Raw genomic sequence first — 17,615 nt, forward strand, 5'->3', positions numbered from 1 at the left:
GAAAATGTGACTGGTGCCTGCCTGTTCAAAATGCTCAGGGTGGTTGTCCAGGCATTGCTAGGCGGTTGCTAGGTGTTTGAGTAAGGATGGCAATCGTAGGGAGTTTAACCATTCTTTTCCCTTAACAGTTCCATTGACAATGTTTTCAGTACTTTTGAGGAAGAATTATTTGGAAATAACAAATGCATTTCTTATTGCTTTACTGCCCTTAGCAGTTTGCCGAATGATGAGATCATTTCAGACTTCAACAGAGCAGATATAACAAATCAGAAATAAACTTAATACAATTTAATACAATGGGAAGCGAGGAAATTAAGGAAAGATTTAAACAAAGAGGGTATAAACAGGGATCCCTTAATCAACAACTTCAAAAACCAAGACTTGTGGATAGAAAAGATTTATTAAAGATAATCACAGACCTATTAAAACAAATCAACTTTATTTTGTTACTCAGTATAACACAGAGGCATACAAAATAAAAAACATCATAAAAAGAAATTGGGATATATCCCAAAGTGATCCTATGTTAAGGGAAGTGTTTCCTGAGCCACCAACAATCAGTTTTAGACGAGCGCCTAACATTCGGGACATCTTAATACGTAGTTACCTTCCTCCTCCTCTGTCGCAAAACTGGCTCACACAACCTATAGGTACATACAGGGGCAAAGATTCTGGGGGGGCTGGGGGATCCCAACCATGATCAATGGAAACATGCCAATGCTTCACGCTGCAACCAGTTTGATTTAACTCCCTTTTTATGAGTTATTTAGGATTTACCAAGGTTTATTGAAAATTCAGTGGACTCAATCCCTCTTCATATTGTGTGTGCTGTATCATCTGGGGTAATTATGTGAGTTTTAACTTGTTTGTCTCGTCTCATTATCAATCGACATGACAAAAGTCAAAACTTGTGCATCAGTAAGATTAATAATTCAGTTACTGCTCTGACTGATGTTTTTGATTCACTAAAAAGTGCCAGCTCATCAGAGTCATTTGTTCAGGAATAGGACTACACTGTCCATTTCGAGGTGTAGATTCAAAAGAATGGCTCGGAGTAATTTGTTTGTGAATCGGACTACGCTAGCCGTGCTGTGTGGTGTTTTGCATTGTAGATTAAAAAAAAAACGGCTCGTAGTAATTTTTTTCAAGAATTGGTCTATACTGGTTGCTCTGTGTGTTTTGCGCTATAGATTCAAAAGAACCAGCTGATTAAGAGTCATTTGTTCAGGAATCGGACTACACTGGTCGCGCTGTGCTTTTCGCATTGTAGATTCATAAGAACCGGCTGATTAAGAGTAATTTGTTCAGAAATCAGACACACAAGTCGCGCTATGTTTTGCGCTGTAGAGTCAAAAGAACCGGCTGATTAAGAGTCATTTGTTCAGGAAGAGACATGCCTTTACACTGCTGTCTCTACCTCTCTTCCCACACAAAAGTTATTTTCCACCCTGGATGTAAACACTGCCACAGACACACTAGGCTCTACTTTAACAACCTGTCTAGACAGCATCTGTCCTCTCTCCTCTAGGCCAGCACGTATGACACTGTTCAGCCCTTGGCTCTCTGACATTTTTTGTGAACATCGGACTGACCTCAGGGCGGCTGAGAGGAGATGGCAGAAATCTAAAGATCCGGCAGATCTGGGTAAGTATCTGGGTAAGTCTCTGCTTGCATCTTTTTCAGATAACGTTAAATCTGCAAAAACTTCCTAATACCAGGACAAGATCAACAGCACCACAGACACTCGCAGCTTATTTAGAACATTCAACACACTTCTCTGTCCTCCCCCTCCACCGCCTGACACCTCACTGACAGCAGATGTCTTCGCCATATTTTTTACTAATAAGGTTACAACCATCAGCAATACATTCTCAACACCACACCCTCTGAAACACCTGCCTCCTGTATGCAGCTCTTCTATCTCTATGTTCTCTCCTCTGACTGACACTAAGGTCTCTAAACTCCTCCTCTCCAACCACCCCACCACCTGTCCCCTTCCCACCTTCTCCAAGCCATCTCTCTGTCAATCCTACCTGCACTCACACACATAATTAACACATCTTACAAGCATTTTCCCCACTACATTTAAGCAGGCTCGAGTAACCCTGCTGCTTAAAAAACCTGCACTTAACCCTACACAAGTAGAACACTACAGATCAGTCTCTCTCATCCCATTCATGGCAAAAACACTTGAAAGAGCAGTTTTCAATCAGATCTCTGCCTATCTCTCGCAGAACAAGCTGCTGACAATCAGTCAGGCTTCAAAAGTGGACATTCCACCAAGACTGTCTGTCTGTCACTGAGTTGCTGAGACAGACGAGAGCTGGATCCAGATCATCCGTCCTGATTCTACTGGACCTTTCTGCAGCCTTTGACACAGTCAACCATTAGATCCTACTGTCCACCCTCTCTACTCTGGGCATCACAGGAACTGTACTTGACTGGTTTAAGTCATATCACTCAGGTAGGTCCTTCAAGGTAACCTGGAGAGGTGAGGTGTCCAAGTCACATCGACTACTTACTGGGGTACCTCAGGGCTCAGTGCTTGGGCCACTTCTCTTCTCTATATACTCAACTTGTCTTTCCAGCCCAACGACACCACGATGACTGCTCAAATCTCTGCCTGTTTGGCAGACATCTCGGCCTGGATGAAGGAACACCACCTGCAACTTAACCCAGTGAAGACTGAGCTCATCGTCTTTTCAGCCAACCCTGCTGTTGAACACAACATCACCATTCAGATGGGTTCAACTACAATAGCACCTTCCGAAATGGTCAGAAATCTAGGGGTAACCATCGATAACCAACTCAATTTCACAGACCACATCTCAAAGACAGCACAATCATGTAGATTTACACTACAATATCAGGAAAATAAAACCCTTCCTCTCTGAACATGCAAAACAACTTCTTGTTCAGTCACTTGTCATAACTACACTGGACTACTGTAATGCTTTCATTGCAGGCCTCCCTGCATGCGCAATTAGGCCCCTGCAAATGATCCAGAAAGCAGCAGCATGTCTGGTCTTTAATGAACCAAAGAGAGCATATGTTACACCACTCCTTGTCTCTCTTCACTGGCTGTCGGTTGATGCACATATTAAATTCAAGGCTCTGATGCTGGCATACAGATCAGTCACTGGGTCTGCTCCAGCATACCTAAAATCATTTCTGCAGAGCTACGTTCCCACCAGAATCCTGCGGTTGGCTAATGAGTAGTGCCATGTTGTACCAACACAGAGGCACCAAAACACTCTCCCGGACTTTTGGTTTCACTGTACCACGTTGGTGGAATGACCTTCCCAACTCCATCCATGAAGCAGACACACTCTTTGTCTTCCAAAAATGGCTAAAACACATCTTTTCCATGAGCACTTAACCATTCACTCATTAAAAATAAATATATAAATATATATCCAACTTTTATTCTTATTCTATTTCTATTTATTTTTATTATTTATTATTTATTATTATCTCTGTCTTGTTGCTGTATTGTATTGTTGTGCACTGGAAGCTCCTGTCACCAAGACAAATTCTTTGTATGTGTAAGCATACCTGGCAATAAAGCTGACTCTGATTCTGATCTTCTGATATGCAGTTGAAGTCAGAAGTTTACTTACACTTAGTTTGGAGTTATTAAAACTCATTTTTTAACCACTCCACAGATTTCATATTAGCAAACTATAGTTTAGCAAGTCATTTAGGACATCTACTTTGTGCATGACACAAGTAATATTTCCAACAATTGTTTACAGACAGATTGTTTCACTTTTAATTGACTATATCATAATACTATATCATGGGTCAGAAGTTTACATACCCTGAGTTAACTGCGCCTTGGAAAATTCCATAAAATTATGTCAAGCCTTTAGACAATTAACCAATTAGCTTCTGATAGGAGGTGTACTGAATTGGAGGTGTACCTGTGGATGTATTTTAAGGTCTACCTTCAAACTCAGTGCCTCTTTGCTTGACATCATGGGAAAATCAAAACAAATCAGCAAACACCTCAGAAAAAAAAATTGTGGACCTCCACAAGTCTGGTTCATCCTTGGGAGCAATTTCCAAATGCCTGAAGGTACCACGTTCATCTGTACAAATAATAGTACGCAAGTATAAACACCGTGGGACCACGCAGCCATCATGCCGCTCAGGAAGGAGACGCATTCTGTCTCCTAGAGATGAATGTAGTTTGGTGTGAAAAGTGCAAATTAATCTCAGAACAATAGCAAATGACCTTGTGAAGATGTTGGTGGAAAAAGGTAGGCAAGTATCTATATCCACAGTAAAACGAGTCCTATATCGACATAACCTGAAAGGCTGCTCAGCAAGGAAGAAGCCACTGCTCCAAAACCATCATAAAAAAAGCCAGACTACAGTTTGCAAGTGCACATGGGGACAAAGATCTTACTTTCTGATGAAATGTCCTCTGGTCTGATGAAACAAAAATTGAACTGTTTGGCCATAATGGCCATCATTATGTTTGGAGGAAAAAGGATGAGGCTTGCAAGCCGAAGAACACCATCCCAACCGTGAAGCATGGGGGTGGTAGGATCATGTTGTGGGGGTGCTTTGCTGCATGAGGGACTGGTGCACTTCACAAAATAGATAGCATCATAAGGAAGGAAAATTATGTGGATTTACTGAAGCAAAATCTCAAGACAGCAGCCAGGAAGTTAAAGCTCGGTCACAAATGGGTCTTCCAAATGGACAATGACCCCAAGCATACCTCCAAAGTTGTGGCAAAATGGCTTAAGGACAACAAAGTCAAGGTACTGGAGTGGCCATCACAAAGCCCTGACCTCAATCCGATAGAACATTTGTGGGCAGAATTGAAAAAGCGTGTGCGAGCAAGGAGGCCTACAAACCTGACTCAGTTACACCAGTTCTGTCTGGAGGAATGGGCCAAAATTCCAGCAACTTATTGTGAGAAGCTTGTGGAAGGCTACCCAAACATTTTGACCCAAGTTAAACAATTTAAAAGCAATGCTGCCAAATACTAACAAAGTGTATGTAAACTTCTGACCCACTGGGAATGTGATGAAAGAAATAAAAGCTGAAATAAATAATTCTCTCTACTATTATTCTGACATTTCACATTCTTAAAATAAAGAAGTGATCCTAACTGACCAAAGACAGGGAATGTTTTCTACGATTAAATGTCAGGAATTGTGAATAACTGAGTTGAAATGTATTTGGCTAAGGTGTATGTAAACTTCTGACTTCAACTGTATATATATATTTTAGGGGTGTAACGGTACACAGAAGTCACGGTTCGGTAAGCACCTCGCTTTTGGGGTCACGGTTCGATACGAGTTCGGTACAACAGGAAAAAGCAACAAATCCCAAATGCTTGGTTTCTTTTCATTTATTTTGAACAGACAGTACTGCAAATTACAGTTTGTTCCACCTAGTGGCATTTAGTACCCCCTGAGGTAGTTGGTACAGTACTGCCTCCTTTAGTTTTTTGTTTTATTATTATTATTTAGTTCAATTACAGACAAGTACAATGCAAAAAGTACAAGGCAAATATAAGGCATTGTGGTACAGTTCAGAGTATGTGAAACAGAGAATAACAACAACTAAACATAAAATGAACATATATGTAAATAATAATAATAATAATAATGGGATAAAAAAGTGCTATATAATATTAGGGCAGTTACATGAATTTGAAAAGCTTTTTTTTTTTATAAGCTTTTTGTTTTGTGATCTCATGTTTGAAAGTGTTTCAAAGTATGTTGTAAGATCAGTATTACAAAAGGTAATATATGAGGGTTTCTTTTTAGTTATTTTTGTCTTGTGAATATAAAACTTTGCCAAAATAATTAAAAGATTAATAATGTAATTTTGTTTTTCAGAAAAATATGGGTTTTGAAAACAAAGTAAAATAAGGTTCTAAATTAAGAGTTTTGCTTAATGTTTTTGTCATATCTATTTTAAAGTCAGTCCAAAAAGTAATAGAAAAAGGGCAATAAAAGAATTAATGTTCAATATCTTCAAATGATGTGTTACAAAAAGTAAATTTATCACAAACAGTATGAATATATCTACTAATGGCTGCATTTACAGGATAACATCTATGAATAATTTTGTAAATTATTTCTTTTACTTTATTAGAAATAACATATTTATAAGATAATGTCCAAAGGCTGTGCCAAGATGTACAATGACAGCCTCCTTTAGTGTATTAAGCACTAAGCAGTAAACAGAATGCACTCTTGCATAGGCCATATATATATATATATATATATATATATATATATATATATATATATATATATATATATATATATATATATTCTTGTTGCACTCTAATCTGTCTTGTATACTACTACTCTGATGCTAGTGAAACTTTGTAATGCGACACTTTTCGTACCACTGTCTCCTGAAGATGAATTGCTTATGATGTGTTATTCCTCTTTTGTAAGTCACTTTGGTTAAAAGCATCTGCCAAATGAATAAACGTAAAGTAATGGCAGGGTCGATTCTAGGATTTCAATCTTAGGGGGCTCAGCCCCCAATGAGGGTATGATAAAAAAAAAATAAAATAAATAAAATAATAATAATATATATATAAATATATATATATATATATATATATATTACCACAGACACTCGCAGCTTATTTAGAATATAGTTAATATATAGTTTGTATACTAGGGTAAGGTTGTATACTAACCCTACTGATGTATTCCGCTGTATTGCATAGATGGGTAACTTGTGAATACTGAGCCAAATACGAGACTACCTGATTCCTTCTTCCCTGTACAAACATACACACACACACACCTGTTCCCTGTACAAACACAAAAACACAAACACACACACACACAATTAAACAAACTAAATTAAGAAATACTTCATTAATTCTCAATCTTGGAACTGTATTGAAGAGTATAACAAGAGAATATAAAATGTCAGATATGCTATTTTACTGTTTGTCTTTCTATGCTCAAGTAAAACCCTTAGAAACAGAAAAACTTAACCAGAAAACAACATATAACCTACATTTAAACTTACATGTTGACTATCCATATTAGCAATGTAAACAACACATGTATGAGGCTGGACAATGGATTAAACTACATGGGGGCTGTGATTCACTATCAGAAGGAATAAAAAACAAGCAAAAGTGAAGCAGCCTGTGAGAAGCAGGGACAAAGTTTTTCCTTTGTAGCCCAATTAATGGTCTTTCATGGGGAGCATCAACCTGTATCTTCTCTCCTTGAGAGTAGTGAATCTGTTGATAATTTTATTATGGTCCAATTACTCAACAACATCTTTCTCGATTGCCATAACTGCCAGTTGATGGAGCCTGCTCTGACCCATGGTTCTCCTTAACCAGCTGTGGAGATGACGAAGAGCACTTGCTACCATGACTTCCTCAGTCTTTACATCAATGTTGTAGTGGTGTGCCAATTCTGCTAAATGTGACTCAGACAGGAAGTTTTCAGATTTTGGACTACATGCTTGAATACCTTGAAGCAATGCTGCATTTACAGCAGAAAAACGGTTCTCCAATTCTCGGTTATCATTCTATCCAGACATGGATATAGTAACTTTGTTTTGAGTTGTTCGGCATCTGTGCTGATTCCACTATGTGCACCAGAAGCTGTTTCAACCACAAAATCATCCATTCTTTTTGTCTTCTGTCTCTTGCCAGAAAGTTGCTCCTCAACTGTAATGTGATTAACTTCACATAATGCCTTTGCTCTGGCATACATATCTGCAGCAGTGGGATCACCGCGTTTCTGCATTAGGGAGTGTCACACTGCATCTTTGTATGCCACTGCTTGGGGAAGGTCAATGGTGCAAGCCTGCCACTACAGATAGGAGATCCTTGAAAAGAATCAACAAATACACAAATGAGAATTTGCAGATTGTTGTGTTCAACCCCACTGCAACAGCTGTGTTTATGGCAGAGAGGCAATCAATGATGGCAGGCAAATTGTCAAGCACTGCATTCACTGTGTGAAGCTGGCAAGCCCATCGTGTGTTGGACAGCTGCACCAGTTCACATGGTTGCAATCCCAGTTTTGTTTGTGCCTCTTTAAACTTGTGGTGGCTGACCAGAGAGCAACTAAAGAATGAATGCAGACTTTCCAGTAGGCTAAAGAAATCTGTGGCCTCAGTAATCCCTCTGTATGTGTGGCACAGGACAAGATTCAGCTCATGGGCATAACAGTGTACATACTGTATATAGCCTCAGGGTGCTGCTGCCTGAAAAGAGATTGAACACCTCCAGCTGCTCCACTCATCACTGCTGCCCCATCGTATGTCTGAGCAACACACTTTAATTGAGCAATTCCTTCTTCTTGTAATTTCCTCTCTAATGCTGCTGTTATTGTCTTAGCATCAAAACATCTCAGCTCTGTCAGGGACAGGAATCTCTCTTTAACTGTTCCCTCAGTGAAATACCTCACAGAGATGGCTAGCTGTTCAGTGGATCCATCTCTGGCCTCATCTGCCATAATGGCAAACATTTTTGACTCATGCATTTCTTTGATAATAGTTGCGGTCACCTCATTTGAGCAACACTCTATCATTTCATTCTGACTGATAGATGAGAGGTGTTGTTTGATGGGGGTGTGTAATGCTGTGTGAGGAAGTTCATCGGGTGGGAAAGGAGGAAACGGGAAACTTGGGATTTCGACTCAAAGGTAAGACTTTAATTAAACTCAAAACTGGCTTTTCATTACAATACTCAGGAACACACAACAGGCTTGCTTTTCAGCAGTAACACTCAGTACAGTCCTTTGTGTCTGGTAGCTCTCTGTCTAGTCACTGGCGTGGTCGCTTTATACCGCTCTCCCCACTGCTTACTGCAACTAGAAACAGGTGTTAGACATTATCAGGCTCAGGTGTGTGCATGCTTACTGCTTTCTCATTTGCAGACCTACTCACACATGACAAGAAAAATGTGTGTATATCCATCTATAATGGATATTTGATCATCATGTTATCTAGTTTATTTTAGCTTCTAAGCTACATGAACAATACAGTAGGTTCTACACTACCTGTCAAGTCAACCCCTGAATATTGATTTCATTTCAAATCATTCAGCTACCAGCTAATATTGATTAAGAATATTGTCATTTTCTAAACACTATATATAAATTACTAAATTAAATAAATAATAAAAAAAATAAATAAAAATGCTTTAAGAATTTAGACAAACCTTATATTACTGTAATTGTCTAGAGTGGCAACATGTTTAATCTGTCCTATATTAAATCATTCCTTTTTTGTTTTCTATTTATATATATATAAATAATTATAATAATAATCACTGCACATAAATTGATCAATTTGCAACTTCTATAATTCAAAGTGACATCAAAAACCACAAATTCCTTTAAGTCTAATAAATGTCACAGTCAGCTGCTGGGTCATTATTTAGCAGAACGAAATAACTCCACATGATGTTTCTCTGTCTCTGTCATTCACTCTGATAAGCAGTTTAAATGAGTGCAATGACTGAGTGCTGTCTGTCACTGCTTGTGTCTTTAATCATTTCTGTGCATGACTGCATGTTAATTTAATGCCACATCCACAATAATCCGTTTTAATTTAAAAATCAAATTTTCAAAAATCATGATTGTTTTCTAAAGTATGCCTTCATGGAGAGTGAAATGCTCCATTTTCATTGGAGGAAAACAATTCTAGTGTGATGAGGGGTGAACGCAGCGAAAACTTATTACAGTGGATGGTGGCCTTATATTTGTGAGAATGTGAAATTGTCTTGTATTGCTCCCGCATCACATTATGTAAATTGCATTTCTGACAAAGAACTGCACAGATGCAGATGTCACGACAATCTATCAATAAATGCTCACACACACACACACACACACACACTGTCTTCTGCTTCTGTGCCGTTGGCACTGTCGATTGAAGAACATGCTGAATAACGCAGACTCAGAGGGGGAGGAGTCGAAGTGAAATAGCCCAAAATAGTGCTGTGCAGCAGCCTACCACTGTTTTCATAATATGAGTTTTAAAGGGGACGGAAGCCCCCCTAAAAGGGCCTAGTAATGCCTCTGTGTAATGGAATCGGACTACACTGGTCACGCTGTTTCGCACTGAAGATAAAAAAGAACCGGCTTTTTAAAGTAATTTGTTGAGGAATCAGACTACACCGGTCAAGCTGTGTGTTTCGCATTGTAGATCCAAAAGAACAGGCTCATTAGAGTCATTTGTTCAGAAATCGGACTACACTAATTGCGCTGTGTTTCGCATTGTAGATTCAAAAGAACCGGCTTTTTAGAGTAATTTGTACATGAATCGGACTATACTGGTCATGCTGTGTGGTGTTTTGCGTTAGAGATTCAAAAGAACAGGCTCAGAATAATTTGTACAAGAATCGGACTACACTGGTCGTGTTGTGTGGTGTTTTGCGCTATAGATTCAAAAGAACCGGCTGATTAAGAGACATTTGTTCAGAAATCAGACTACACTGGTCGTGCTGTGTGTTTTGCATTTTAGATTCATAAGAACCAATTCATTAGAGTCATTTGTTCATGAATCGGACTACACTGGTCGTGCCGTGTGTTTCGCGTTGTAGATTCATAAGAACCGGCTCATTAGAGTCATTTGTACAGGAATCGGACTACACTGGTCGTGCTGTGTGTTTCACATTGTAGGTTCAAAAGAACAAGCTCATTAGAGTCATTTGTTCTGAAATTGGACTACACTAATCACGCTTTGTTATATATTGTAGATTCAAAAGAACCGGCTTTTTAGAGTCATTTGTTCGTGAATCGGACTACGCTGGTCACGCTGAGGGGTGCTTTGCATTGTAGATCCAAAAGAACAGGCTCATTAGAGTAATTTGTTCATGAATCGGTCTATACTGGTTGCGCTGCGTGTTTTGTGCTATAGATTCAAAAGAACCGGCTGATTAAGGGTCATTTGTTAAGGAATCAGACTACACTGGTCGCGCTGTGTGTTTCGCATTTTAGATTCATAAGAACCAACTCATTAGAGTCATTTGTTCATGAATCGGACTACACTAGTTGAGCTGTGTGTTTTGCGTTGTAGAGTCATAAGAACCGGCTCATTATAGTCATTTGTTCAGAAATCGGACTACACTAGTAGCACTATGTTTTGCGCTGTGGAGTCAAAAGAACCAGCTGATTAAGAGTCCTTTGTTCAGGAATCAGACTACACTTGTCGTGCTGTGTGTTTCGCATTGTAGATTCAAAAGAACAGGCTCATTAGAGTCATTTGTTCAGAGTCATTAGAGCTGTGTTTCGCATTGTTCAATTGCAGCTTATTGTGCTTGCTATTTACTCAATAAAAGTACAACTACTTCAAGTTATCAAATGATTACAAATGCAGATCTGGGCTGAAGCCCAACAGAGAGATGCAGACTCTGTTACAATAGAATATTATAATATACAGTATAATACAACAATAAACACACAGCAACATCAACAAACACAGTTGTTTTATGTACAGTCCCTGCATTGCTCTTGGTTTCTTACACACACACTCTTATTGCACATGCAAACCGTGCTGTACACACATCAGTACATGTGATTCATCTTTTTGGTCAAAGCCACGTGAAGGGTTGAGTAACAGAGAGCCAAAGTTCCTGTTGAGAGGAACACTAAAGGGTGAAGTTAGTTTAGGATGCTTGTGGTGTGTCTATAGCAATATCACTTCCCAAACACTGAGTCTGTGATCTTATATTTTACAGAGGATGACAGGGAAGTCCATGTGGATTTGTGGGTAATCCAACTTAATGATTTCCTGCGGATATGAAATATTAAAAGTGTGCAAAACTTTTTTGGTGATAAAACCAAGATTTTCAGAAGAAATATTAATGAAATGTTTAAACAGGATATGAATTAGGTTAGGAATAGTGTTGTTTTAAAGACCTTTTTAGATCAAAAAGGGAGTTTTGTGGCTTTTAGTGTATAGGCTAATTATTACTTTTTAGCAGAGATATACAGTAATTTTTAAATGTACAGTCTTCACAGCATTTATTCATTATAATTTATCATTATGTACAAAATGTGACTGATTTTACTTAACTTCTTCAGCTAACTCAGTTCCATGTAACTGACTTGGGGGCCGTTCACACAGAAGAGTCTGCACAGAACGACTGCGTTTTGCATAGACAGACATCTTTTAATGTTGCACCATGTTTTGCTATTTTTTTCAGCATCTCAGACGTAACTGCTGTGTTTTTAAGACACAATGCTAAATTAAAAGAACTTTTACTATTAAAAACATCTCCGAGACACCTGTTTTAATTTCACATTTAATTTGTTGTGCAGCATCTAGCTCTTCTTTACCGCAAGAACGCATTCTGTCTGAACGGCCCCAGATGATCAGTATATCTCACCTGAGGTATGAGGTTTTTCTGAATTCTCTTTAGCTTGGCTTTCTTTCTGCCATTCCTGGTCACCACAGTCTCCTCATATAACTCATGAGCCAGATCTCTATCTTCATCAAAATACAAGGAACTGCAACCACAAACAACAGCCTGTTCCTACAAATGACCCAAACTACCATGGTAAAATATTGACCTAATTTAAGTAACTCTTAGATCAATGTTTTGATTTGGCAGATATAAAGTCAGCATGAAATGACATTTGCAAGTTGCAATCTATTTCACTTCCGTAATGTGGCATATTCAAAGTGAAACAAGAATGGAGGACAGGATTTGATTTTATCTATCAGAATTTGATTGGCTCATGATATGTTAGATTATATTTTCCATAACGTGCAATAACTAATCATCGACAGTAAGACCAGGAACATGTATTAAGAAAGTAAATATGGACCATTTTGATTTCATGTTTTAAAGGAATATTCTGGGTTCAGTACAAGTTCAGCTTAATCGACAGCATTTGTGGCACAATGTTGATTAAAAATGGAGGATGTGTGTGCACATCCAAAACAAATAAGTGCAGGTGCATGATAAAAAAAAAGGTTACAGTTCATAGTAAAAAAGGAGACTGGCACACTGCTATAGATCATATGCTTCCATGCAATTTAACCGATTAAACAGAAAACGTTTCTACCACTAAGGTCTTCGTTAAGCCTTAATTTTGATTAACACAAAAATTTATTTTGACTCATCCTTTCTTAAAAAAGGAAAAATTGAGGTTACAGTGGGGCACTTACAATAGAAGTGAATGGGGCCAGTTCTTGGAGGGTTTAAAGGCAGAAATATAATTTCATAAAAGCACTTACATTAATTCTTCTGTTAAAACTTGTGTATTATTTGAGCTGTAAAGTTGTTTATCATAGTTTTTACAGTCGTATAGGGTTTACAGCGTTTTGTCACCATGGCAACAAAGTTGTAAAACTGTATTTAACTTTACTTTTAAGGATAGAAAGCCATTTTATCACTCTAAATTGAATATTGTTTACGTCTGTTGCCGTACATTTGAAACAATGAGTATTTTAACGTTATGAATTGGCCCCATTCACTTCCATAGTAAGTGCCTCACTGTAACCAAAATGTTTGCTTTTTTTGATGGAGGTGTCGAAATTAGTGTTTGTGGTACTCAATATTACACCACAAATGCTGTTGATTGAACTTAACTTGTATTGAACCCGGAATATTCTTTTAAATTAATGACCTGGTATGATCGCTAAAACCGGTTTTGCTCACATTTGATTGAACAGTTTTAAGGACTTTACCTTCTCAATGTGAATACAAATGGTGTTGCATTCTTTGAGCCTCGTACTAGGGCTAAACACTGTTCATTGGCCTTACCGGGAGGTTCTCCTCCAGGTCCTGTACCGGTAAAAGGCCAGACTCCTTTGCTTTTGGATCCGTTGCCTCCCATGTTTAACAGTGATGCATTATTCTGGAGGAGGTGGACAGGCCAGCAGATCGTTTGAGTTTAGTCCTGAAAAACATAGAGATTGTTGCAGACTACTGCCATTAAAGCAAAGCCATATGGCAATGCAGGGTCTCAGTGGCTTGTGGTGTGGCTTCAAAGCACTACTGTGGCTGCTGTTGTTCTCTTAACTTAGTGCAAATGGACTGCGGTGAGGTTTTATTATAGTCTAAAGCAGGGCAGTTCTGTAATACCTGGAGGCATGGTCCAAAATTAACACTCGACAAGTGTCAAATGCAGTTAAAATTTGGCTTTGGTAAATAAATTAAATAGAATAACGAGCCAGGTGGATGGAATTGCAACACATTGCATAGGCAAATATGGCACACAAAAAACAAAAAAAAAACAGCTAAATGCTTCCTTTTATGTCTTGCTGTGACATATAATTTTGGATCTTGCCTGAAAGTACAGACTTTGTGCAGCTGTTCAGATGAAGCTCTGGTTTGAAAATGGGTTGTTCAGTTGTAAAAAGACACAAAAGGATGACATATTAGTATTTCACAGCAACATTTCACAGCCAACAGAAGCATTATTAGTTACAGGAAGATAAATTAATGTCTGTTTCCTTAGAACCGTCTTATTAAAATTTATATTGTGTGGAAAAATATATTTACAACATGAAAACTAAACATGTGAAATGAAGTGTCATACAAGTGTCTATACTTCATAAAATATACTTACACTATACAAGTTTGTGTTTTAATTGTATATATAGGCTACTGTATATTATTGATTTGATGACTAAATGTCTGAAATTCCTAGTATCACTGGAAGAATCAAAACATCACAACACATTATACTCTTAAAGGGATAGTTCACCTAAAAATGAAAATTCTCTCATCATTTACTCATCCTCATGATATCCCAGGTGTGTATGAATTTCTTTCTTCAGCAGAACACAGTTGAAGAAAATTAGAAAAATATCTCAGCTCAGTAGGTCCTTAAAATGCAAGTGGATGGCAATTTCACTTTTGAAGCTCCAAAAATCACAGACAGTCAGCATAAACATCATCCATATGACACCAGAAGAATTCCTAGTAAAAATGTCTTAAATATTGATCTGTTTCTCACCCACACCTGTCATATGACTTCTGAAGATATAGATTTAAAACTTCTGGAGTCGTACAGATTACTTTTATGTGTTTTTTATTTTATTTTTATAAATTAAAAATGTTGGTACCCATTAACTTGCATTGTATGAACCTACAGAGATGAAATATTCTTCTAAAAAAATCATAATTTATGTTCTGCTGAAGAAAGAAAGTCATACACATCAGGGATGGCATGAGGGTGAGTAAATGATGAGATACTTTTCATTTTTGGGTGAACTATCCCTTTTAATTATATTTTTTTTTCTCTCATTTACAGTACACACTACATTCAACACTACAAACAAGGGAACAATAAAAAAAAATTGTTTAAGTCAACAGCCATACAGAAACACATCACTTTAAATAGATTTAAAAATTTATTTACTGCTACCACTTATTTATTGTTGAACAGTGTGGATATATTTTGCCAATACAGTTTAATAGCAAGCTTTAACAGGTCCACCAGTAAACACAGGCTTTCGAGAGTGTTTGGTTGTCTAAAGTCAGAGTCATTGTGCATCTCTATAGGCTACTGGTGATACAGTGCATCCGGAAAGTATTCACAGTGCTTCACTTTTTCCACATTTTAAGTTACAGTCTTATTCCAAAATGGATTAAATTCATTATTTTCCTCAAAATTCTACAAACAATACCCCATAATGACAACGTGAAAAAAGTTTGTTTGAAATCTTTGCAGATTTATTAAAAATAAAAAACGGGGAAAAAAAATCATTTATATAAGTATTCACAGCCTTTGCCATGACACTCAAAATTGAGCTCTGGTGCATCCTGTTTCCACTGATCATCCTTGAGATGTTTCTACAACTTAATTGGAGTCCACCTGTGGTAAATTCAGTTGATTGGACATGATTTGGAAAGGCACACACCTGTCTATATAAGGTCCCACAGTTAACAGTGCATGTCAGAGCACAAACCAAGCCATGAAGTCCAAGGAATTGTCTGTAGACCTCCGAGACAGGATTGTATCGAGGCACAGATCTAGGGAAGGGTACAGAAAAATGTCTGCAGCATTGAAGGTCCCAATGAGCACAGTGGCCTCCATCATCCGTAAATGGAAGAAGTTTGGAACCACCAGGACTCTTCCTAGAGCTGGCCGCCCGGCCAAACGATCGGGGGAGAAGGGCCTTAGTCAGGGAGGTGACCAAGAACCCGATGGTCACTCTGACAGAGCTCCAGCATTTCTCTGTGGAGAGAGGAGAACCTTCCAGAAGAACAACCATCTCTGCAGCACTCCACCAATCATGCCTGTATGTAGAGTGGCCAGACGGAAGCTACTCCTCAGTAAAAGGCACATGACAGCCTGCCTGGAGTTTGCCAAAAGGCACCTGAAGGACTCTCAGACCACGAGAAACAAAATTCTCTGGTCTGATGAAACAAAGATTGAACTCTTTGGCCTGAATGGCAAGCGTCATGTCTGGAGGAAACCAGGCACCGCTCATCACCTGGCCAAAACCATCCCTACAGTGAAGCATGGTGGTGGCAGCATCATGCTGTGGGGATGTTTTTCAGCGGCAGGAACTGGGAGACTAGTCTGGATCGAGGGAAAGATGAATGCAGCAATGTACAGAGACATCCTTGATGAAAACCTGCTCCAGAGCGCTCTGGACCTCAGACTGGGGTAAAGGTTCATCTTCCAACAGGACAACGACCCTAAGCACACAGCCAAGATAACAAAGGAGTGGCTCCGGGACAACTCTGTGAATGTCCTTGAGTGGCCCAGCCAGAGCCCAGACTTGAACCCGATTGAACATCTCTGGAGAGATCTGAAAATGGCTGTGCACCGACACTCCCCATCCAACCTGATGGAGCTTGAGAGGTCCTGCAAAGAAGAATGGGAGAAACTGCCCAAAAATAGGTGTGCCAAGCTTGTAGCATCATACTCAAAAAGACTTGAGGCTGTAATTGGTGCCAAAGGTGCTTCAACAAAGTATTGAGCAAAGGCTGTGAATACTTATGTACATGTGATTTTTTTTAATTTTATTTATTTTATTTTTTTTATAAATTTGCAAACATTTCAAATGAAGTTTCACGTTGTCATTATGGGGTATTGTTTGTAGAACTGAGGAAAATAATGAATTTAATCCATTTTGGAATAAGGCTGTAACATAACAAAATGTGGAAAAAGTGAAGCGCTGTGAATACTTTCCGGATGCACTGTATGTGTGCAGAAGCCTTGACAACAAGACCTGTGAGACCCAGACTCCACTAAAACTAATTGGCAGTGAACAAAAACACCTCTCACTGCCCAATTAGGAGACAAAGTTCTTTAGTCATCCTCTTCTTCTTCCTCATCCTTGGGTTTGGATTTGGCAGATTATTCCCCATCTGATCCAGCCCCTTGGCTACATCACTAATGCCCAGGCTGGTGTTCTGGACCTTAATAATGGGCCTGTGTTCACCACAGAACAGAAATGGTGGTCGCCTTGGAGCATTAGGGTCCTGCTTCTGCTTCCTACCCTTCTTTCCTGGATCATAGTGCATCATTTCCTGGTCATACCGGGCCTTGTCCTGTTTGGCCATGTCTTCAAATTTAGTCTCTCTTTTGGTGACAGTTTTCCATCTCTAAGAGCACTTCTTGACTAATTCTGAGATGTTAACGGTGACGCCAGGGTTCTCCTTGTTGTGTTCTTCACGACAC

At 38.7% G+C, this 17,615-nt stretch overlaps 2 protein-coding genes and 1 pseudogene across 2 annotated transcripts in view; 1 reads left to right on the forward strand and 2 right to left on the reverse strand.

The window, feature by feature from the left end:
• The first annotated feature begins 8,414 nt into the window (after positions 1 to 8,414).
• The window catches only part of LOC127448983 (high mobility group protein HMG-I/HMG-Y-like), a 21,952-nt gene continuing 12,751 nt past the window's right edge, over positions 8,415 to 17,615 (forward strand). Inside the window, exon 1 of the mRNA XM_051712008.1 lies at positions 8,415 to 8,663. The gene's annotated coding sequence lies outside the window, so the exon portion shown is untranslated. The remainder of the gene's footprint in view (positions 8,664 to 17,615) is intronic.
• Positions 11,692 to 13,913, reverse strand: LOC127448981 (tumor suppressor candidate 2-like). Its single transcript, XM_051712005.1, has 3 exons — positions 13,663 to 13,913; positions 12,356 to 12,476; positions 11,692 to 11,757 (listed from the first exon to the last, which is right to left on the reverse strand). Exons 1-3 carry the CDS (start codon positions 13,809 to 13,811, stop codon positions 11,692 to 11,694), a joined length of 336 nt encoding a protein of 111 aa, XP_051567965.1. The 5' UTR covers positions 13,812 to 13,913.
• The window catches only part of LOC127448816 (high mobility group protein B3-like), a 465-nt pseudogene continuing 65 nt past the window's right edge, over positions 17,216 to 17,615 (reverse strand).

This window comes from Myxocyprinus asiaticus, chromosome 12 (genome assembly GCF_019703515.2).
Source record: "Myxocyprinus asiaticus isolate MX2 ecotype Aquarium Trade chromosome 12, UBuf_Myxa_2, whole genome shotgun sequence".
Taxonomy (NCBI): domain Eukaryota; kingdom Metazoa; phylum Chordata; class Actinopteri; order Cypriniformes; family Catostomidae; genus Myxocyprinus; species Myxocyprinus asiaticus.

Coding starts and splice junctions, on each gene's coding strand:
- LOC127448981 (XM_051712005.1), bottom strand. CDS start 13,811: ATGGGAGGCAACGGATCCAAAAGCAAAGGAGTCTGGCCTTTTACCGGT. Junction 12,477..13,662: donor TTTGTATTCACATTGAGAAG/GTAAAGTCCTTA, acceptor TTGTGGTTGCAG/TTCCTTGTATTTTGATGAAG. Junction 11,758..12,355: donor AGAAAAACCTCATACCTCAG/GTGAGATATACT, acceptor TCATATCCGCAG/GAAATCATTAAGTTGGATTA.